This window comes from Cupressus sempervirens, chromosome 3 (assembly GCF_028749045.1).
Source record: "Cupressus sempervirens isolate cs-2001-9-10 chromosome 3, ASM2874904v1, whole genome shotgun sequence".
Classification (NCBI taxonomy): Eukaryota; Viridiplantae; Streptophyta; class Pinopsida; order Cupressales; family Cupressaceae; genus Cupressus; species Cupressus sempervirens.
The window spans coordinates 365622724-365647356 of record NC_143120.1 but is presented as its reverse complement, the minus strand read 5'-3'; the positions used below and the strand labels follow the sequence as shown (position 1 = coordinate 365647356).

Sequence of the window (24633 nt, the reverse complement as noted above, 5' to 3'; positions counted from 1 at the left end):
CAAATATAAACAATAATAGAAAATAATAGATCACATAGAAATGAACACAAGGCACCAAGATTTAACATGGTTCACCCAATCCCTAGGCTACATCCACCAAACAGCAAGTCCAATCTTATTATAATCCAATAATTACAACTTGATTACAATTTGTAATCCCTTACAGCTCAATACTGTTGCAAGAAGCAATTTTGCATCACAACATAATGAAAATACCCAACCCTAAACCCTTTTATAAAAGTATTAAACCATGTTAGGGTTATAACATGTTGGCCATAAATTAGCCATAACTATAGTGGTGAATCTACGAATAGTACCAAATATTTTTTTTCGAGGTGATGCCCTGAACCCCACTAGTTATGAAGTATGTACAATACTTTCCTGATCAGTCACCACAATCTAACAATCTCCCACTTGGGGACTGATAAGGCTCAACACTAAACAACAATATCCCACTTGGACACTAATCCTATAGCAATACTACTACCACATGGGGCTCCCACTGGATCAAACCAACCTAGACTCTGCTGTTCTTTTATTCATGTTCAGTCTAAAAGACCAACCAAAGTTGAAGAGGAGTTTAGCTTCTCCCTTGTTACAACCTTTGTCAACATATCTGCTGGATTTTCATTTGTATGTATCTTCTCCAGCTTTAACTATCCATCCTCAAAAAATGACTGAATGAAATGATACTGCAATTGTATGTGTTTGGTCTTAGAATGCAAAGCTGAATTCTTTGCAAGAAGAATGGCACTCTGACTATCTATGAACAAATAATTATCCTTCTGAGGATGTCCCAATTCTTCCAAGAAGAACTAAAGCCATATCATTTCCTTGGCTACCTCTGTAGCAGCAACATACTCTGCCTCTATAGGGGATAGAGCATTAATCTTTTGTAACCTAGAAACCCAGCACACGGCTGCCCCACCAACAGTAAAGACATAACTTGTAGTACTCCTCTTGGTATCAATATCCCCTGCCAAATCTGAATCAACATAGCCTTGTAAATCAGTAGTAGAGCCCCCAAAGTGTAAAGACTTATTGGATGTTCCTCTCAAATATCTGAGAATCCACTTGACAACATTCCAATGCTCAAATCTTGGATGACTCATATACCTGCTAACGACCCCCACTGCATGGGCAATATTTAGCCTAGTGCATACCATAGCATACATCAAGCTTCCTACAACTGAAGCATAGGGTACCTTGGAAATCTTATCCTCCTCTTCCTGTGTCTTAGGACACATCTCCTTAGTCAATTTCAAATGACCAGGTAAAGGTGTACTGACAGCTTTAGCATTCTCCATAGATAAACGTTGCAACACCTTCTCAACATAATCAACTTGAGATAGCATCAATGTTTTGTTCTTCCTATCTCTACCAATCTTCCTACCAAGGATTTGTTTTGCTGCCTCCAAATTCTTCATAGCAAATGCATGTGCTAACTGGCGTTTCAACCTCTTAATATGATCCATGTTAGACCTAGCTACAAGCATATCATCAACATATAAACATAAAATAATGTAGCTATCATCATCCAACCTCATAAAATAAACACAATAATTTGAATGACACCTATTATATCCATGCTCAAGTATAAAATTGTCAAATTTTAGATACCATTGCCAAGGTGCTTGCTTCAAACCATATAAACTTTTCTTCAATTTACACACCAAGTTCTCCTTACCTTGGACCTCAAAACCCTATGGCTAAGCCATATATATTTCCTCATCCAAATCACCATGAAGAAAGGCTATTTTAAAATCCAACTGCTCTAAATGCAAATCTTCAGTAGCCACAAGACTTAAAATAGTACGAATAGAAGTCATTTTAACAGCAGGAGAAAATATCTCATCAAAATCAATTCCCTTTTTCTGTGTAAATCCTCTTACAACTAACCTGGCCAAGTAAATCTTTTCTTACCTCCTTCCTCTTCTTCCAACCTATAAACCCACTTATTTTGTAAAGCCTTTTTACCTTTAAGCAACTTGCATAGATCCCATGTCTTATTGTTCAGTAAAGAGTTCATTTCATCTTTCATTGCAAACTCCCACTAAATCTTAGTATCCACCTGCACAGCTTCATCATAACTTTTAGGTTCACCAACATCAGTAAGTAAAATAGAATACAAAGAGGGAGAAAATCTTTGTGGAGGTCTAATTTGCCTCGTTGACCATCTAACATTCACTTGTGTGTGTGCTATTTGTTGTTGCAGTTGTTGCACATCATGAGGAATGGCTGGAACATCAGCTTTTGGAGTATCATCTAGCACTACATAATCATCTTCTTTCTTCTCATGTTGTTGCAACAGATCTTTGTACAACACTTTCTCATTGAATATGACATCCCGACTTCTAACAATTTTACGATTTTCAAAATCCCAAAGCCTATAACCAAATTCATTAATGCCATATCCAACAAAGACAAATTTCTTTGATTTAGCTTCTAGCTTGGTTCTATTTTCAGAGTCTATATGAGCAAAAGCTTCACAACCGAAGGTCTTGAGAAAAGAATAACTCACCTTCTTACCATTCCATGCCTCCTTTGGAATACCACAACTCAAAGGAGTAGAGGGACCTCTATTAATCAAATATACTACAATATTGATAGCCTCTGCCCACATGTGTAAGGGCAACCTAGCATGCAACCTCATGCTCCTTGTGCGGTCCATTATAGTCCTGTTCATGCGTTCAGCCACTCCATTTTCCTATGGAGTGCTTGGAACATTTTTCTATCTACGAATACCATTAGTGGAGAAATAATCTAAAAATTCATGACTGCAATACTCACCACCATTACCAGATCTAAGACATTTTAATTTCTTACCAGTCTCATTTTCAACCAAGCATTTCCATTTCTTAAAAGTTTGAAATACATCAAATTTCTGTCTAAGGAAATAAACCCATACTTTTCTAGTTGCATCATCAATAAATGTAACATAATAATGAGATCCACCAAGGGAAGATATGTGAGCTGGTCCCCATACATCTATATGCACAAGCTCTAATTTCTCCTTTTTGTTTTCCTTAACAGTCTATACAAAACTCACTCTCTTTTATTTTCCATCCACACAACTTTCATAGAAATCTATATTAACACATTTCAGACCTGGTAATACCTTTTTTCAATGAAGTAATTTCATACCTTTCTCACTCATGTGCCCAAGTCTATTGTGCCACAGTGCTATATCAGAATCTACAGCAACTACTTGTTCTCCCTGCTCAACTGTAACAATTGTTCCTGAGCATTCATTTTTCTATGAAACAATCAAAGTAGAAAGAACAATATGACTTGTACAAGGATATAAGGTGCCTACTTTCACACCTTTTGCTACTACAAGGGAACCTTTTGAAACCTTCCAATTTTTATCATTAAAAGTAACTACACAACCCTCATCACTAAGTTGGCCCACTGAAATTAAATTCCTACTCAGCCTTGGAACATGTCTTACCTCATGTAGTTGCCAATGATTCCCATTCTGCAACTTAATCTTAATTTTTCCTTTTCCAAAAATTTGATAGGGTTCATTATCCCCCAAATAAACAAGCCCAAAATCCCCTTGGACATAACCAATGAAATAACCTCTATGAGGTGTAGCATGAAATGAAGCACCAAAATCTAAACCCCATGAATCATCAACACTTTCTAAAGACAGAAGCAAAGCATCCTCTTCGGATTTGTTACTTACCACATTTGCCTCCTTGTCTCCATCTAATTTATCTCCTTCATTTTTCTTTCAATTCTAGCAATCTTTCTTTTTGTGCCATAATTTCCCACAGTACCAACAATCATTTGGTCCTCTCGATTGAGACCTCTTCCCCTTTGACTTTCCTCTTGATTTCCCACAATTTCCAGAGTTACTTCCTCTCTCAGTTGTTCTACCCCTACTTTGTGCATTCAAAGCACTTCCTGATGTAGATCCACTTGAGGATTTTCTATGAGTTTCCTCACTCAAAAAAACACCGATCACATCATCATATTTTAGGGCACTAGATCCAAGAACAAAATTACTCACTGCCATTACCAAGCCATTCCATCTTTCAGGCAAAGAACAGAAAATCAAGAGACCCCTAATTTCTTAATAAAAATTGATACCCACATAAGATAACTGACTAGTAATAGTATTAAACTCATTTAAATGATTGGCAACATATCCACCTTCTGCCATTTTTATATTAAATAAATGGTTCATGAGAAATAGCTTGTTTGAAGCAGAGGGATTTTCATACAATGTCGCTAGGGTTTTCATCAAATCTTCTGTTGTCATTGCTTTTGTAATTTTAAATGCCACCGATGGTGCCAAGCATAACCGAATACTTTTGAGTGCCATTCTATCCAAATATCTCATTTAACATCTAACATAGTTCCCTGATTCTTGGCTTTGCCTTCCAACGACTTCCATAAATCCTTTGATATAGATAGTCTTCCATTTGCATCTTCCATAACTGGAAGTTCTACCCATTAAACCTATCAACCCTCAGCTTACACTCATTTTCCATTGCTCCCACTCAATCGTGAGACTCCCACTTAACTGTGAGACTTTCTTGCAGAGGATAACTGAAAGACAACTAGGCTCTGATACCACTTGTTAGGATAAACCATAGATAGAAATAAAAACTACATGCAAATATAACCAATAACAAAAAATAATAGATCACATAGAAATGAACACAAGGCACCAAGATTTAACGTGGTTCACCCAATCCCTAAGCTACGTCCACCAAATAGCAAGTCCAATCTTATTACAATCCAGTAATTACAACCTGATTACAATCTGTAATCCCTTACAACTCAATACCGCCGCAAGAATCAATTTCGCATCACAACATAATGAAAATACCCAACCCTAAACCCTTTTATACAAGTATTAAACCACTTTAAGGTTATATTTATGAAGTATGTACAATACTTTCCTGATCAGTCACCACAATCTAACAATACATACATACATACATACATATACATATATACATACATACATACATACTTACATACATACATACATACATAGATATGTATGTATGTATGTATGTATGTATGTATATATATAGACACACACACACAAATATGTGTGTGTGTGTGTGTGTGTGTGTATAAACTAAACATGCAATGATGAGGAGTAGTACATCATGTGTATCTAGTCTAGCAAGTGACTACGACTCCCTCCCCTAACTACTTCAGTCACAACCACAAAAATAAAAAATAGACACATGCATAATACATATGCAAGTATGGGTTAAGTATCCATAATCATGAAAATAGTATCAATGAACCAGGTAACGAAGCATTATGATCTATAATAAGTTCATAATATAGAAACTAGCCTAAAAGTGTTTGGAAATATAATAAAAAGAAAATTGGGATAGGCACTACATCCTAGCCGTGATAGATTTTCATGATCTAGCTAGAACAAATGTTAATGAATTTTTTATGGAAGAAGTACTCATGAAGATTTATTTGACGAGTTTTGGGTAATAAATCATGAATTCAAAGTGGTATAAGTGTGTCTCCATGAGGAATATTGTTAGAAGGTGAAATTGAAGGATTTTACCATGCGGAAGAAGAGAGGAAGTATATGAGCACCTTTATATCCTAGAGAATGATAAAATGAAAAGAAAGAAGATGAGGCACTCCTCTAATAAGTATAGGAGGAACAAGAAAAAATCAATGTCTAAAGACTCTTGAATGAGGAAAATGATGTCCTCTAGAGGGAGTATGTTCTTATGGAGGAGCAGATCTAGTAGGAAAAAGAAGAACTCTAAAAGGTCCAACAAAAAGCTCATCAATAAGATAAGAAATAGGTTGAAGAGGATCACATGGTCCTAGGGTTCTTGGAAGAAGAAATAGATTTTTCTCCTAAGTTAATAGTTACATGGGAGAAGAGAAGCTTGAGGATACAAATCCCATAATTTTGGAAAGTAATTTAGAGAGGGAGATCTTTGAGGAGTTATCAAGTGAAGAGACAAAAATGTCAAGGACATTGCAAGAAATGAAGATAGAGGTGGGAACATTGGGGTTGATAGGTCCTTCACCACCAAATTGGTTATTAGGAGAGATATGGAAAAAGAGGCATACTAGGCTACCACTCATCTTGTCCCTAACTAGTGTAGTTGAGGCAATTAACCTCTAGAAAAAATGTCCAAAGAAAAGAGAAAGGGTTATGTATAGAATGAGAGATGAGCTTGGGGAGAAATTTTTAGTCCATGTATAAATCCCACTTGATGAATGTGATGAGGAAAATTTCCAACCTATAAATTAAAATATTATGGATGTATCATTGGGACACTTAACTATGACTACAAAGATATAATATCTAGATGGGGTGAATGTTAATGGTTAGGATAAGTATAAAATGTATGAACAAAATATCTTAAACTAGATAAAAAGTGTATATATACATATGTGTGTGTGTGTGTGTGCGCGCGCGCGTGCGCGTAAACTAAACATGTAATGATGAGTAGTACATTGTGTGCATCTAGACTAGCAAATGACTATGACTCCCTCCCCTAACCAATGCAGTCACATCCAAAAAAATGAAAAATAGACACATGTATAATAAATATGCAAGTATGGGTTAAGTATCCATAATCCATAAAAGGAATCATCATGAACCTAACTAAGAAAATCATATCCAAACATCTAGCATCATCACATTAATATCCATGAATCACAATAACACTAGAAATATCCAGAGCACTGTAAAGTATCTCATCAAATATATAAGTAAATCATGAAAATAGTATCAACCAACCAGATAACCAAGCACCACTATTTATAATAAGTTCATAATATAGAAACTAGACTAAAAGTGTTTGGAAATATAACAAAAAGAAAATTGGGTTAGGCACTACATCCTAGCTGTGATAGATTTTCATGATCTAGCTAGAACAAATGTTAATGAATTTTTTATGGAAGAAGCACCCATGAATCTTTAATTGAGAAGGACTTTTGGGTAATAAATCTTGAATTAGAAGTGGTATAAGTTTGTTTCCATGAGGAATATAGTTAGAAGGTGAAAGAAGGATTTTAGATGAGGAAGAAGAGAGGAAGTATATGAGCACCTTTATATCCAAGAGAATGATAAAATGAAAAGGAAAGAAGACAAGGCACTCCTCTAATAAGTGTAGGAGGACCAGTATAAAGACTTTGCAATGAGAAAAATTATCTCCTCTAGAGGGAGTACATTCTTATGGAGGAGTAGATCTAGTAGGAAGAACTCTAAAAGGTCCAACAAAAGGCTCATCAATAAGATAAGAAATATGTTGAATAGGATCACGTGGTCCTAGGGTTCCTGGAAGAAAAAAATTTTTTTTCACCTGAGGTAATAGTTACATAGGAGAAGAGAAATTTGAGGATACAAATGCCATAATTTTGGAAAGTAATTTAGAGAGGGAGATCTTTGAGGAGTTATCAAGTGAAGAGACAAAAATGTCAAGGACATTGCAAGAAATGAAGATAGAGGTGGGAACATTGGGGTTGATAGGTCCTTCACCACCAAATTGGTTGGTAGGAGATATGGAAAAAGAGGCATACTAGTCTACCACTCATCTTGTCCCTAGCTAGTGTAGTTGAGGCAATGAACCTCTAGAAAAAAGTCCAAAGAAAAGAGAAAGGGTTATGTATAGAATGAGATATGAGCTTGGGGGAGAATTTTTAGTCGATGTATAAAATCCCACTTGATGAATGTGATGATGAAAATGTCCAACCTATAAATTAAAATATTATCGATGTATCATTGGGATACTTAACTATGACTGCAAAGATATAATATCTAGATGGGGTGAATTTTAATGTTTAGGATAAGTTTAAAAAATATGAACAAAATATCTTAAATTTGAAGAAAGAAAATGCGAGTCTCAATGCCCTATTTCAAGAATTGGCAACACTAATCATCTTAGAGGCTACAATACCCTCACATATAGGGACCCCAATCTAACAAAAAGAGGTTCAGGAGTTAATATACTAATATGATTAGACTATTGTATGAATCTTGAATTCATCTAAATTAACATAAATCCTTGATTAATGTAAGTATTTTTTCCATCAAATTAGTTCTTACTAGTAACTTGAGTTATGATTTGGGTAGATGGATTTTGTTGTGTTATTGTGAGATTCATTTATCATTGACTATAAAGAGTTCACATTTTATTTCATTGTTTTTATTGTTCTTTTCTTGAATAAATATTGATTATCATAATTTACATATGTATCTATTTCATTGCTACACATATTTATGTAATGATTGATTAATAATGCATAGATTAAAGTTATCCTTCCATTCAAGATAGTATTGTTAATAATAATGAAAATGAAAGTATACTATAGATAGAATAAATCTCTCAATTTTTTAGGCTCTTTTTTCTTATCTTTGTGCTTCTTTATTAAAATTATTGAAATATTATATCAGGTATCTATATTGTTCCTGATAACCATGTGACTATCAAAGGTAAATGCATGTGATCTTATTGTTGTCTAGGTGGGTGCTAATTATATGAATCATCAACTATAGTATATTTCTTTACCCACTCATCATCCTCATCATCACTTTACCAAGAATATGCAAGGATGTGGTTTTCCACTTGTCTATAAGGATTATATTTAACCATTGCCTAGGTAACTTCTATATCAAAAGTCTCATAAAACACCCAATAATTTACCTAATTTTTAATACACTCTTTGAAAAAAATTTATTTTTATATCTCATGTTATTTCCTTTTCTAGCTCATGTACCTTGTTTATTGACTCATCTCTCTAGTTTGCAAAATTTTTTACACTCTTTTCTGCACCTGGAATAGGTGGAACAAGTGTATCCTAATGTCCATCTATATTATTCTTTAACTCCACCATCTTTTCAATATGATCTCAAAAAACTAAGAAGCTTGCAAGTGATTTGAAAATTTTAACAATGGTAGGGCTTTTGGAGGAGAATTTGGATCTATTCTTGCATAAAACTCAATTTTCTTTCTCTTTTCAATCCTCTTTACCCATGTTGATAGATTGATTTAACCAATAATCTATCTTCTTCAATTTTTCTAATGACCAAATAAACTAATAATTATACATGGTGAATTTTGAACACTCCAACATTAATTTTCTCATGTCAATGCATCAATGTAGTTTGAACAATTATTCCCTCGTTGAAATCAACTTTTTCTTTATCTTTTTCAACTTTCATCTTCAAATCCACCACCTCATTGGTAAAACCATTAACATCTCTAATTCACTAGGTAGGATTTTTTGAATTGGCACTAATGTAATTCCCTAAGTGATAGGGACAATGCTCCACTATTAGGAAGATCCTACTGCATACGCTCTTGTTGGCTTAGCTATCTCCAACTCAACTATTCTTTTTTCCTAGAAGGTTACCTAAGATTTCAAGTTAGTACTTACCTTATATTGAGCTTCATAAGCATTGAAGACATGCTTAAACTTTATTTTTAACTCCTAATGTTATTTCTCTCACTCTTTGGCTACATTATCAATATATGATACAAGATTTTTTAAATCACCAATTGATTTTATAAGTTTTGTATCTCCTACTCTTAGAAAAATAATATTATGTCTTATATCGACACGTTCATCAATAATTTCATTTCTCAAACCATAAGGAGAGAAGGACCAAGTAGCCAAGGCATTGAGATTTTCACTATAATACATGACTCACATAAGTCTATCTAGCTTCTTGATGTTGGGTCTATATTACCTTATCCTCTATAGAACTGAATTAAAGACTACAACATCTATACGATCTAAACTTGGAAATAGTCAAACCCTTGGTACTTTCACAATTTTTCTCCCCTCTTTAGGAATGATAGATTCATATTTGGTCATTAGTTCACCCTCTTTTTTGTGTATGAGGTCATCATCATAAGCTTTAGACCTTTGTGCTTTTTTGTCCTCCATCTTTTGATGAAATTCTAGCTTATAATGTTTCCATAATAATTTTTTGAACGTTATTATCTTAAAAAATTAATCATCATCAAGAATATCTTTACAAGCTTTTGTTCATAAATGGTAATATATGTAATAGGTTCTCTAGGTGTATGGTGAGTCCCCCTTGTCAAAAAATCATCAAGAACATACATTAAATATTCCCCTTCTTCTTCCTCTAGAATTTTCTTGTCTTTTGGTTGCTTCATAGTTTTAATGGGCATCACAATTTTTGAAACTCCCTTCTCTTCAAGAAAATTCTCATGGATCATATGGGATGGTGAAGGTAGAGTGGGTGTTCTTAAGGACTATTGAGATGGAGTTCTCGTAATTGAATCCTCCACTTCTTGCTAGTGTTGTTGATCCCCTAACAAAGCCTTTTCTCTGATAGACCATTAAACCACTATCAACCTTTTTGTTCTTGGCTGGCTCCTCACCTTAAAGACCCAACTCTTCTCCTGGTATATTTTTCTCCCTTCCCACTTTTGGAATTATATCTCATGCTTTAAATAGAAAATTCAAATCGTCAGTGCCCACCAATAATGTAACCTTTATCTATTTAGACTTGCCAAGTTTCTCATTCATTGTCTCATATATTTTCTAAAGAATTCTCAAGAATAGCCCTCAATTTCTAGGATACAATCTTGGCATCTAAAAGTGGATCTATTTTAGATCTATTTGATTTCTTTCATCAAGAATAGAACTAAAAGAATTCCAACATATATTTTTCTTATTCTAAGATTTAATATCTTCATCATTTTTGATGATATACTTAGAGAAATCAAATTCATGGTCCCCTATACGATTCATGGAAGACTATAAGATCTGGAAACAAAGTTATTTTTCTTGACTTCTGAGGTATGTCAATATCTTGTAATACGTTGATCTATCTTATAATCTCCATAAATCTAACCCTTTATGGAACATATATTTGCAGCACAAAAATTTCTCCCTAGGAAAGCATAAATCTTAATGATAGTTGTGTGAGGTAGAAGTAAATATCATCCTACCAGTGACATAATCTTGGAACAAAATAGAAATAAATAGGCCTCAAGAATAACAACAAGGGATGTTAAACATCTACAACAGCTAGAAATATCATTTTACTTAGTGACACTTTAAATTCATTCTCTGATATTCTATAATTGGACTGATTCCAGTCAATGAACATAATTGTTCTCCATAATTGAACTAGAAACACTTCACCATCTCTTTCCCATTCTAACTCCTTATCCTAGGAAAAATAATCTTTACTAAGATAAGGGATCCTATGCATTAACAATGAATACCATCTAAATTCTCATGTTTCTCCTTTGTGTAAGGCTTTCAATCCTTCATTAATTATTTCTTCCAAATATTGAAATAAATCTTAAATAATCACAACACCATAATTTTGAATCCCTAAACACATCCACATTGTTTTCTTATAGAATTTCCATGTGTTTTATATCCCTAACTCTTGTTATGTGCCAATGTGTGTGTCTAACATATTATCTTTGTAATTTTCCAAATTACCCAATCTTGTTTAAAAAATCTCACATGTGGGTTTTTTTATTCACAATTTTCAAATAATGATTAATAATATTTTTCAACACCTATGGCCGAGTTCTGGTGTGAGCTTCTTCAAACCCTTGGAAGTCAATCTCATGTATAACATTAAGGGCTAGCTAGATGTTAAATGCCTTTATGATATATTCTACATCAATCCTCAATAAAATATCTCCATTTAGAACCCTAATCACCTATGTGTTAGGGTCAAAGCTTTCTATAAGCTCCAGGAATAGGTCTACATTAATAAACATAGTGGGGACAACCAACTTACCTACGTCATATTTCCATACATCGTACAATAGGCTTCCTATGTTAGTATGTCCTTACCATCTTCTGAAAAACTTGCAAACCTAAATTTGGCATGTACACATAATGGATATTACCATATTTGTCTCTCAAGCTTGTATGTACCTCTACACCCATCATTTTAAATTCTTCTATTGGACCATAGAAATTGGTCAATCAAATCATCCTATTGATGCAAGAGAATCCTTGGTTGGCTTGCGCTCCTGGATGTTGGAAGTATTTTGGCTTGAAGTTGTGGACGAAGTCACCAAAGGAGTGGTACTTGGACATTATTGGGCTTAGTTCTAGCCTAGAAGCTCAGCATAATCTATGGATCTCGACATTGCTTATGGTTTGGTTGATGCTCAGCTTGGTCTTGGTTCTTATTGGTGTCGAGTTGTCTGATAGCTAACTTTTGGCATTTATGTTGTAGCTGACTTGTGGCTCAACATATATTTAATGTAAGGGATTTAATTTAATTTGTAATGAATTGGGCTGACTTGTGGCTTGTTTGGGTCTAAAAAGGGGGTCTTGTGGAGTCTTTACTTATTAAGTGATTCATCTTGAAGAAGAGGATGCAAACTTTGAAGAGCTAGTAGCCATGGCTTGAGAACTAGAGGATTGTTTGGTGGACCTGACAGTACAATTGTGGATTCTTCATGGTGTTCTTATCTAGTTATGGATTTGGACTAGCTAGGATTGTGATTGTAAGTTAGATCTTATGGGATTTTGCATAACTAATATTGTAATTATTTTTTGTGTTTGGCCCTAACCCAGAAGACCTTACAGTCAGGCATATTTCATGTAATTAGTTACTTTATGTATAAAGAGTTGTGACTTGGTATCAGATCTTACATTATTGTTTCTTATTAATGTTTTTCCATTGTGTGTTTATTTGTTAGAGGTTTGGACATCTCATTTGGGGATTCTCCTTACTTGCATTATGTCAAATGGTATCAGCGTGAAGGTTGTTCCTAAATGTGTGGATAGATGACTAAAGTTGAGGCAGTTTGCACCAGAATCTTGGGTTGGAGAAGGTTGATCTTGTGGAGCTGATTGATCTTCTAGATTGGTGGATCTATTGCTTAGGGTTTGAATTTTTTTTGGAAGATGCCTCCAAGAATATTGGAACCTAGGACAATTGATGATCTTAGTGATATTGTGGAGGAAACGATCTTAGAGAAGATTAGAGCAGAATTCATATATGAGATTGCATTGATGAAGATCAACATGATTGTTGAAATTGTTAGTGCTTTATTTGGTGTATCTAGGAATGTGGGTATTGATGATGGCTATGAGGAAGTTGGTAAAGACTTTGAAGTTGCTAGATCTAGTGGTGAGGACAAAATTGATCGTGTGGAGAGACCTATTAGAACTAGGGTTGGTCAGTTTGCTAGACTTGGATCTCAGTTGAAACTAAAGCATAAGATGGAAGTTTCTAATTTCTCAAGTCTTTTGACTTCTAAAGACCTAATTGATTGGATTAGTTGTGAGGCCTTGCCTTGACCCATCGTAGCATAGTTGATACATTATTATTTTGATGCTCATGACTAGATATGTCGGGACACTATTTGATGCACCAAACATTATTATGCTATTTTTATTTGATATGTGATGCTTTACTTTCAGATATCTATTTCACCATTTAATGATTTATGAACATGTATAATGATGAAGTAAATGAATGCGAAACTAACACTTTGATTATGTAATTTTAATGATAAAAAATATGAGTAGAATGAGATAAACAATTGATTATTAGAAAGATGGATATTTTTAATTTACATGATTGTTTGATATGTATTTTACATATATGCATATGATTCTTGAACTACTAATGTGTGCAATGAGTGTGCAGGATAATTAGCCAGGAAACCTAATGGAAAGAAGAAATTGTACCCGTTGCTAATTTGTGCTATTTTGCATTGTCTTTCCCTGAAGGTTGTTATTGGGTCTTACTATTCTCCTAACTTTTGATTGGTTTCTATTAAGTCTTTAAGGCCTAAAAATATTAAATTTAAGTACCCTAGGGGTGAGGGTATGGGTTGGGAGTACTTTCCACCCCCCTAGCCTCTTTGGTTGACTTTTAGGGTCACTTAAAAACCCTACTTTTGGTTGTTTGCAAAAATTGGTTGTCTTCTTCATGAGTTGGCAACTTTAACTTCACCTTGAGGTTTACCTAATGTCTAGTTGAGTTAGGATCATATTTAGATGCATTTTGGAGAAGTTTTGGGGTTGTTACCCAATCTCTAGTTTTAGAGAGAAGTTTCAAGATTGAAGAAAAGGAAGGAAAAGCTCTTCTCAACTTTTTATTTTACCATAACTTTTTGTGAAGGTAGGGTTCTTCACTCTTTGATCATGTTTTTCATATTTTTTATGCTTTGATTCATGCATAAGGCATTTTGTTGTTCCTTGTATTTCTTGTATGTGTGTTGAGGTTGTTTGAGAGGGATCTTAACTTGTTCTTGAATGTCATTCTTATGCTATGCTTTAAAATTTTGAGGGGGGATTTTATGAGGATTTTTTTGGCATTACTCACCCTGGGATAGGCAAGAAGTAGCCATGCATGGGGGAAGAGCCTTAGTTGGACCTCAATAGTGTAGAGTCTCCTCTAATGGTGAGAAGAAGGAAAGAGGGTAGGGTGTATGGGCCCCTACTTGTCATCACATACCTTGTTTTAAAAATTGAATTCTTGAAGAAGGGAAGGAATGAAAATCCTTGTTGTATTGGCCTTGAAAGGGCATTCGTAGAAGAATGGAAGTTCCTGAGTTTTATCCTCGAAAGGGCTATGTTATGGTATGGTGATTGATGTCTCCTATTGAGAAAATCCACCTTACCCCTAGTTTGGTTCAATGTTGAACCTATTCTGCAAAACTAGGTTGGGGATGCATGCTTTAATTGTTCATCATATTATGTTATTTTACCTCTAGGTTGGTTCTTGTCTTTCCCAGGATTCCCTTGATGCATTGAAGAGATTGGAAAAGATCTCTCGTGAAATACCTAGAAGAGAATTCAACTGAATTGTAACATTATGTAAAAATCTATTTAAATTTTGATGTATTTGGAAAGGATGTTGGGTTTTCTTACTGGTTCTTTACTGATAAAGCCTTGAACTAGGTTAACTAATAGAGAGAAAATATTGATAAAACCTCCTTGCATTGTATCTTATGTTATTTAATTTCATGTGTATGTTTGTGAAAAATAGATTAAATGGTGATGATTAATTATAAAATTTTCAAGTTCAATTATGCTAAGGAAGAAAGTATGTTATGTGGAAAATTTGATTCATATTGTGACCATTGGAAACAAATAATTTTACATTGATAATAGATACAAATGATTCAATCTTCTTGTGCTAATTAAGTAATTGTAAAATCCAATTTTTTTTCAAAACAAACATGCACTCTTGTTATAAGGTTTAATTGGAAGGCATATGTTGGCAAAATTATAAACAATCCCCCTTGCAATAAAAGGTTGATTTAAAAAAAAAAGAAAATATATGTTTCTAAAAAAAAAAAACTAGACAATTAGAAAAAATTTCATACTTCAAAAAAAAAAGCATCTATAGGAGCATTTTTGCTCTCTAGAGTTTCTATGGCAAGTGTTTTATTCTTCAAATATGTAACAGAGAATATTCTCTATGAATCTTTTTAAGTTTAAAATTAAAATTTAAAATTTTTTAATTATAATAGAAAAAAAATAAAATGCATAACTGATAAGCTAATAGCTAAATATCTTATTCATCCTATATTTCACCTAACTAACTTTTATCATTTACTTTTTTTTAAACCCTCCAAAAATGGGCACATTCATTCCCTATCTTGACTGACACACTTTATTGGGATTGGAGGATAGTTGTGTGCTAACATCAAGTATTAATGATGTCTTAACCTTGTAGTACCCATTATAGGCGCAGTCCAAACTTGCCCACGTGGTTGACAAGGTCAATGCAAGTTGGAGGTGGCTTTAAAGCCAATGTCAATAAATGGTTTGCATAAAAACCCTTCCACCCACTTTTTCCTTCCTAGCGCATAGCCTAAAGAGGGCTTTTCCATGCATGTGCCCCCACTTGCCATAGTTGACCAGCATTTAGTATGGCAGTTGTATGTGTATAGGCTAGTCTTTATCCCATGCAATTGGATATAGCCTTTTATTCTCCCTTGAGTCTCGCAAATTTTCCTTGGGAGACATGGGCAGTGTGTGGAAGAAGATGTGACATGAGGTAAAGGAGATTTGGTGAGAATAGGAGGGTAGTAAGTTAGTAGAAATGATAGTTAGTTTTATTAATTGGTTTACGTTAGTGTTAAGTTTTAGTTAGTTCATTTTATTGTATAGTTTTTTTAGTAATTGTTTTGGTATGTTTTTTTTTAGTTAGTATTTTCTTGTGTAAAGATTACTTAATAAGAATTAGTTAATTTAAATTAGTTTTAATGTTAAGTTATGTAGTCAGTATGTTTTTCTTTAAAAAAAAAATATTAGCTAGTTTAATGTTTATTTATTAAGTTTTATTTAATTTAGGTTTTAGGTAATTGTAGTTTTATTGTTATTACAATTATGACTTCTATTTTTATAGATCATAAATTCTATCAAAATTAGTATTAGAATAAAGATTAAATAAAGTTTATTCAATTATATAAGAGACATTGTTTTAGTTAAGCACGTCCTTTTAATTAAATGTTTCAAATAATTTAGTCTATATTATTTAATGGGACTTTCAAATCAATCGGTTATATTATCAATTGATGTTCATCTAAGAGGTTAATAATTGATCAAAGTAAAATAAAGTTATTTATGTGTATGATTAGATGTGATATTTCTTTTAATTAGTTCTTGATTAAATATTTCAAATTAATTAGACTCTTTTTCATTTAAATTGTTATTCACATAATTTTCATATATTGTTGTAAAATTAATGTAACAATGTATCTAATGTCGATATCAATTTAATAATGAGAGAATAAATTTAATGATTTATTCCTTTTCATGATTATAAACTTAAGATGAATGTAGTGAACCTATACTTTAACTGTGAAACAAACCTATTGAACTTAGTGAATTTAATTATTACACCTTAAAAAAAATTTGTGTGTTTTTGCCCGTATATTTTTGGGCATGACATTAGTGAATTTGAAGACTACTTTGAACTTGAGGATATTGAGGATTCACTCAGACTAAGGTTGGTACAAACTAAGTTGAAAGGACATGTTGCTCTTTGGTGGAAAGAACTATAAAGAGATAGAGAGGAGGAAGGTGAAATGAAAATCACTAGATGGAGGTTGATGGTGACTAAATTGAAGGCTAAGTTCATTCTTACTGATTATGAAATTGAGTTGTCTAAGAGGTTGCATAATTTAAAGTAGAAAGACATGTCTGTGAAAGATTATACTGAGAAATTCTATAAGTTGACTATTTGGTCTAGGCATAGAAAATTGTCAAAGGAGAAGGTAGCTCAGTATATTGATGGTTTGAGATTCAATATTTAGGATGAGGCTGGTATACTGAATATTTCTTCAGTTGAGGATGCTTATCAATATAAAAAATTTAAGGTAATGCTAGAGGGAAGGAGAAGCGGGATAACTTGACAAAGGCTAAACTAAGTGCTAAAGGTAAACCAAAACATGTTCATCTGAAGAGAAGGATAGGTGGAAGTGGGTTAAGTGGTAGTTGTTTTAGATGTGGTAAAGAAGGGCATAGATCTTTTGAATGTGCTTGTGGTAGGAAAGTTGTTGTTGTGAATGAGGTTGTATTCCAAGATAGTCAACTTGAGAAATGAGAGAGTTTGTTAGGTAGGTGAGTATTGGTTGGTCAGATAATGTTGGATTCTTGTCAAAGGACTAGTTTGTTCAAGACTCATTGTAAGTTTGGTGGTAAAGTTTGCAAGGTGATTGTGGATGATGGTAGTATTTATAACATTATTGCTGAGGATATGGTTCAAAAAATTGGTTTGAGAAGAGTGAGACATCCTTATCCTTATACGATTGGCTAGTTTCAAGGTGAGTATGCTTTTGAAGTGAGGGAGAAATGCCTTGTTGATTTCCAAATTGGGTAGTATAAGGATCAAGTGTTATGTGACATTATGGACATGAACAATTGTCATGTGTTTCTTGGTAGACATTGGTAGTATGATTGTAGGGATGAAGAACTCGGTAGGAGGAACCTAAGTATTGGCAGTTGCATTGAGTTAGCAGATTCTAAGAAGGTTAGAGATCAACATGGAAATAAAACTATAGCATACTGAGGATAGATGAGAAGAAGCAAAAGAAAAAAAAGGGAAAGAGTGTACAAGTTGAAGACTTGGAGGATATGTACATGAAGAATCAGTTTTAGATTTATGTGCTAAATCTTAGAAGATGTTCTTCTAGCTATTAAGAACATCTTTTTGAACCTGGGGTGTCTAATGTAGGAACATCCCTGGTTAGCTTGCAATCCTACATGTTGGAATTAGTTTGTTTTGAAGTTGTAGACTCGGTCACCAAAGGACTGGTGCTTGGTCATTATTGGGCTTAGTTCTAGCCTAGGAGCTTGGCATACTCTATGGAGCTTGGCATGCTCTAGGAGCTTGACATTCTCTAGGAGCTTGACATTTCTTATAGTTCGGTTGATGCTTGACTTGGTTTTCTCTAGTGCTTGGCTTGGTCTTGGTTCTTGTTGGTGTCAAGTTGTCTGATAGCCAACTTTTGGCATTTAATTTTTATATGGGTATTGAATTTGTGTTGCAGCCATCTTGTGGCTCAACATATTTAATGTGAGGGATTTAATTTAATTTTTAATGAATTGGTCTAACTTGTGGCTTGGTTGGGTATAAGTAGGCGGTCTTGTGAAGTATTTAGTTATTAAGTGATTTGTCTTGAAGAAGAGGATGCAAACTTTGAAAAGCTAGTAGTTTCAGCTTGAGATCCAGAGGATTGCTTGGTGGCCCTAAGGGCACAAGTGTGAATTCTTCATGGTGTTCTTATCCAACTGTGGCTCTGGACTAGCTAGGATTGAGATCATAAGTTGGATCTTGTGGGATCTTCTAGAACTAATATTGTAATTTTTGTTTGTATTTACCCCTAACCTGGAAGTCCTTGTAGCCAGGCATATTGCATGTAATTAGTTATTTTATGGATAAAGAGTTTGACTTGGTATTAGATCTTGTATTATTGTTGCTTATTGTTATGTTTATATTGTGTAGTTATTTGTTGGGGCTTTGGATATCTCGTTTGGGGATTATGCTGCCTTGAACTACATCACATATAGATGTCTCTTTGAGTGATCGAACTTCCTAGACTTCTCTTTGGGTATTATTATTACATAATTGGATAATTAAGAGGTCTAGGATTTTGTGGTGTTCTATGAATAAAACCTAGAGCTTTGAAAACTTAGAAGGCAATGAATTCCCACACTAAGGAGTTCACACCAATTCAACTTTCCAAATAATTTAGAACTTTGGAAAATTTGAAATAAAATTTCCACTTACTTGTTTTCATGCCCAAGAAAATCCTTCTGAATTTCACTTTAAATCAGATTCATTTCTAAACCATCTACATCCACACAATAATATCTTAATGTAGAAGGTGGTGAGAACTAGTTGAAAAGACAATGTCAAAACTTTGAATGAAGTGTTAAAACTTTGAAATATATGCTATTTATTTAGTCATCAATGTGAAATAAAATTTTTTCTTAATACAACTTTGAATTTTCACTATCAATTTTCATTCTTTTAGTATCCAACATTTTACATCTTTTTTTAACCCTAATTGAAAAACCTTTGTCAGTGAAAAGGCCCCATCTCTCACCCAATAGAAAACAAGAATCATCATTAATTAGACCTCTTTGACATTTCAACATTAGGTGGGAAGAAAAAATATGTGGTAGAATCTCACATTTTCCTTACACGGATATCAATCCTCATAAAAGCATGAGGGCTATCGATCTTCTTTCTTCAATGCTTTGAAACAATTGAATCTCCTTAATCACTTGATATAGATTATGAACATGTGCATATCTTCTCTTTAGTGACTTCCTTCTACTGCAATCATTGTTGAGATACATGGAGGCATCTCTTATTTTTTGTAATAGAGATGTTAGATTTGACAAAGATATGAGAGTCATCAATTTTTACACTTCTTTATGTTCACACCTCACCAGTGAGATTCTAGGTCAAATAATAGAGAACAAGGTGGATGAATCATATTTCAAACTTAGCTAATGTAACTCATACCTTATTTACCCTTGTGTTTTCATTTTTGTGAAGGTCTTAGTTAGACACACAAAAATATGAGAACCATTTGACTTTGCTGAAGCTAACCCTCATTGTTTAAAAATATTATGCATACCTAATTTTGTGGATAACATTTGTCTTCATCTTGTGTTTTTGTGAGATGAAAGTTAGGTCTCACAAAAATAAAACCATTGTTGATTCAAAAATGTGGTCTCATCTTTTCCTCACTTGATTTTAGGTCCAACTGAGACTTATCCAGACTAGATCTATACTTAGGTCCCACATTCATGTGTAAATGATCTGATATATTTGCAAGTCCTCTTGTCACAAATGTGAATGAACAACCACCATTTGACCTTCACTAAAGTAAAGTCCTTCTTTGAAACCTCAAGCTGGCTCTATGCCACACACATGAATCTTGTGTTTTCACATTTGGGACATCAAGCAATGCAAAAAAATGAGAACCATCAATTTTGGAACCCATAATTCTATACACTTTTTAGTAAGATAAATATTAAGCTTTTAGCTTGTAAAAGTCTATGACCATGGATAAAAAATTTATATAAAGTTGTGACCGCTTAGGAAAAATTATATAGATCGAACAAATGAGGCATCAACCCATAACTTGAGTTATATGAAATTATAACTTAAGAAAATATTTGATAGGGTCATAACATTAGGCTATTACATCATGATGATTAAAGGTCCCTTATTTATGATATAGCAACCCTTGATTGAGTTACTCAAAAATTAACTAAAAATTGGAATATAACAAGGTTTTTCTGAGGGTTTTTCACTCCTTGGAAAATTATTTAGCAACAAACCACATGTAGAGGCTAACCATCAATAAAAAGTGATTTTCTTTTATACCATCCTAGAGATTTTACAAATAATTGAAATAGGTCCAATAGGTGCAAGGTGTGTTAGGAGTTGATGCACATATTTGAAAATATATTTGGTTGTCATGTCATGTTTGAGAAATTTAACAGCTAAAATACTTTCTACGAGGAAAAAAACATCATAGATAAATTTATAGTGTAAGGTAGGTTTATAGTAGATATGTGTTTTGGATTCCATGGTTTCATTTCCTAAGGTGATGTTTGCAAAGATTGGAAGGAATATTTTCAGCCTTGAAAATAATAAATACAAGAGTTATCTTTTTGTAGAATAGACATGTTGAATACTTGACTAAGAGCTTGTATAAATACAAGAGTTATCTTTTTGCAGAATAGACATGTTGAATACTTAACTAAGAGCTTGTCTTTTGGATTTTGGATTTTCCTTTACCTTTAATGGTTATATTAGCCTAACATTTCAATCAATGGGTTTTCCTTAGGGTTTGAAGTTTGCATAACTTCCCTATTAAATTATAATTCTTTTTGTAGAAGAAAAGCGAGGTTGAATAAAATCAAATTTAATACTACTAAGAAATACAAAAACTATGAGAAAGTGTGAAAATTTATTAAAGATGAAAAAGTTGATAAGAATGTTGAAGATATGGAAAGTTTGAATACTCCTCTTTCAAAGAAGTTTTTTTGTTCTTGGGTTAATGGAAGGGTCACCATTTGTAGAGTTTCTTTGATTTCCTTTAAAGAAACTATTGGTGCTATGATGGATTTGAGGACGGAGTGAAAAGCTATGTCTTATAATTAAAGGCTAAAAATAAAGGAATTTTAATGCTTACTTGACCCTGGTGAGAAATAGATGACAATGAAAAATAATTCAATAGAGAGAAGCTTCCTGACGAGTGTAAGTTCATTGCATCCATTTTTATTAGATTCATAATAATGGAAGGTAGATATGATTTTTTCTATTCTTATTTATATTCTAAGATAAACAAATTCTATAGGCACATTAAATTAAGATTCTCTTTCTAAGATTTGTTTCCCCTTATATCTCAGTTTGAAGCCAAGGAATTGATGCACTTCCATTACATTAGATTCTTATCCCAAGAATATAAATTTCCATTTTTGAATTATGCCTCAAGATGTCCCTAGTGACTCTATCTTGACATGGGTAAATAATCTCATTTTTATCCCTATCTAGCCTTAACCTAAAACATTGGTGATTGCTCCTTCTCCTACCTCTTCCTGTATTAACCTTAGCCAAAAAGATAGCAATTAACCCCAACCAAAAAGCTAGCAATGGACCCTGGTCTCAAGCTTGCTAAGGAATATATGGTTTATGTATTCAAGGAGTTATCTTCCAATTGGTAAAGTAAATTCATGTTGACCCCTAAAAATACTACCACTGATTCTCCCTCTTTATCCAACACTCCCCTCTTGTTCAAACCCATCTCAACTAACCTAGTGACCCCTACATTTAGAAGAGGTCCTCTCCCACTAGGCTATCAATTACTACTATTTTGTCTAATTTGGAGTCTTTAGGCATAAAAGTGGATGAGATATGTCTTTGCCTCTAGAGAGAAAAGCTATGAGAAAATGGCTCATTATCCATATTTAGATAGCTAGTAGAAAAATAATAGTTAGAAGTTATTATTGAAGCTCTTCAAGGAAGGTTTAAGATTGGAGTACAAGTAAATGTAATGACAATCTCCTCAAGGTTCTTGGTGATTTTTGGAAGAAGCTAAACATGTGGGAAATTTTTGAAGACCAAATCAAGTTGACAAAGTTGGTACCCTCTAGGGAGGAAAATATGAAAATACTAAATGCCTCTGATAACACAATAAAAAATTAGGCCTAATTCAAAATGCAATTGATTGTGTTCTCCACCTACAACAATGGTATGCTGCATAAGACCAATCCTTTTAGTAGTTCCATTCAAGATGATCTCAAGAGAAGAAAAGTAAAATAGAAAAGGAATGAGGACAACTTGTAAATGGTGACTGCACATGATATTATATGTAAGGAACACTACTATTCCTCATCACCTTGATATATTACATAGTACCTTAAATTATTATCAAATATATAAATTTAAATCTGTCCTTAATATTTTTTGTATTTAAACTTAATTACTATTAATTCAGAAAAGTTTCAAAAGATTGTTATTAACTTGCCTGAAAATGGAGCCGATCTTTTAAAGCCAAATTAGTTGCGTCCTTTGATAATTAGAAAATGGAAACCTTTGGAAAATCTATATTAAACCTTTGCTCGGCCATTGTCATTCCTAATCACATTCTTATTCCTATTCACATTCTTATTCTCATTCCTAAATTTCAAGCAACAAAGGCAAAAATGGACATGATACTTGCTCCACCCAGACATAATACTTCGTCCACCACAATCTCAGAAGACCAAAAAAATCATATTACACTTGGACAACACCCTCAGCAATGCAACATTCTCTGCCACACCTCCCCACTATGACATCACTGTTATTGTCGAACAACTTCAAGAGCACCCAAATTTCTGCTACGTCCAGAAAAGACCCGCAGTCGAAACCTTCTTACTCCAATTGGCAAAACATAACTTCAAGATCATCATCTTCACTTCCGCCTCAAAAGATTACGCAGACGACGTTCTGAACAAACTGGACATCCATAACACCATAAAACACTGCTTGTATAGAGACTCGTGCAGTCATAGCAAAGGACTCATTTATAAAGATCTCACTAAATTGGGTAGGGACCTCAAGAACGTCATAATTGTTGATGATAATCCTCAAAACTTCAAATTGCAACCAGAAAATACATTTCCTGTTAAGCCTTTTTACGAGGATTTATCATGTTGAGAACATGTGTCTCAACCTTGCAATCTTCTTTTGGAAAATTCCAGAATTTGTTTGTGGAAGTTTTCCAATTGTTTATACATTGGTTAGAGCCTTGATGACTCATTTTGTAACTTTTATGGGGGTCTAGACTAAGAGACAAAATTGTGGACGGGATTACTATTTTAACCTAGTTGTTTTTCTATATTGGAAATGTAAATGTTAAAAATGGGTAACATGTGGCATGGTAGTTTTTTCCATGGTTTTGTAAAACCACAAGTGGTTTCCAACTTGTAAAATCACTATAAAAGGAGGGCTTGGGGAGGTGTTTGGGTAATTGAGTTCAGTTTGCAAGACTGGTGCTAAAAGGAGTCTCTCTAAGTTTGAGTTGTGGTGATGCACTCCTGTAAGAACTTGCATTGCAAGTGTATTGTAATCTTCTTGGTTTGATAATACATTGTGCGAGTTTTGGAAGGTGAGGTTTTTCTCCTAGAAGGGTTTCCCCACAATAATCACTGTGTTATGTGTTCTTTGTTATTATGCATTTCTTGAGATCTCTACAATAGTTAGTTGAATTTGCATAATTGTCCTCTCAAAGATTAGCATAGGAAGCAATTCCATGCACCTTTGCTTCCTTAGAAGTGGTATTAGAGCTTGGCTAGTTTTGGTTCTATTTGTTGGGTACAGGGGTTTTTGAGCCAATCAAGGTTTGAGTGAGAGCTTGTGCAGAGTATTTCATTTTTATGTTGTAGGATTGAAAAGATGGAAAGCATGTCAGGGAGAATTGATGTTGAAAAGTTTTTTTGGCAAAAACTTTGAGATGTGGAAGTTGAAGATGGAAGATCTATTGACTAATCAAGATCTATGGGATGTGATTGATGAGAAAAATTTGAGGCCCATAGATCCAACTTTAGTTGCACAATATGATGTGATATATAGAAAAGCTAAAGGTCTCATTAGATTGTGTCTTGCAGACTTGATTATGATTAATGTCC

The 24633-nt window shown here is 33.7% G+C and overlaps 1 protein-coding gene across 1 annotated transcript; it reads left to right on the top strand.

Moving 5' to 3' along the window:
- Window positions 1-12876: 12876 nt before the first annotated feature.
- LOC149566505 (uncharacterized) lies at window positions 12877-23662 on the top strand. The gene is made up of 2 exons (XM_089816494.1): window positions 12877-13072; window positions 23193-23662. Exons 1-2 carry the CDS (start codon window positions 12877-12879, stop codon window positions 23660-23662), a joined length of 666 nt encoding a protein of 221 aa, XP_089672620.1.
- The last annotated feature ends 971 nt before the right edge of the window (window positions 23663-24633 follow it).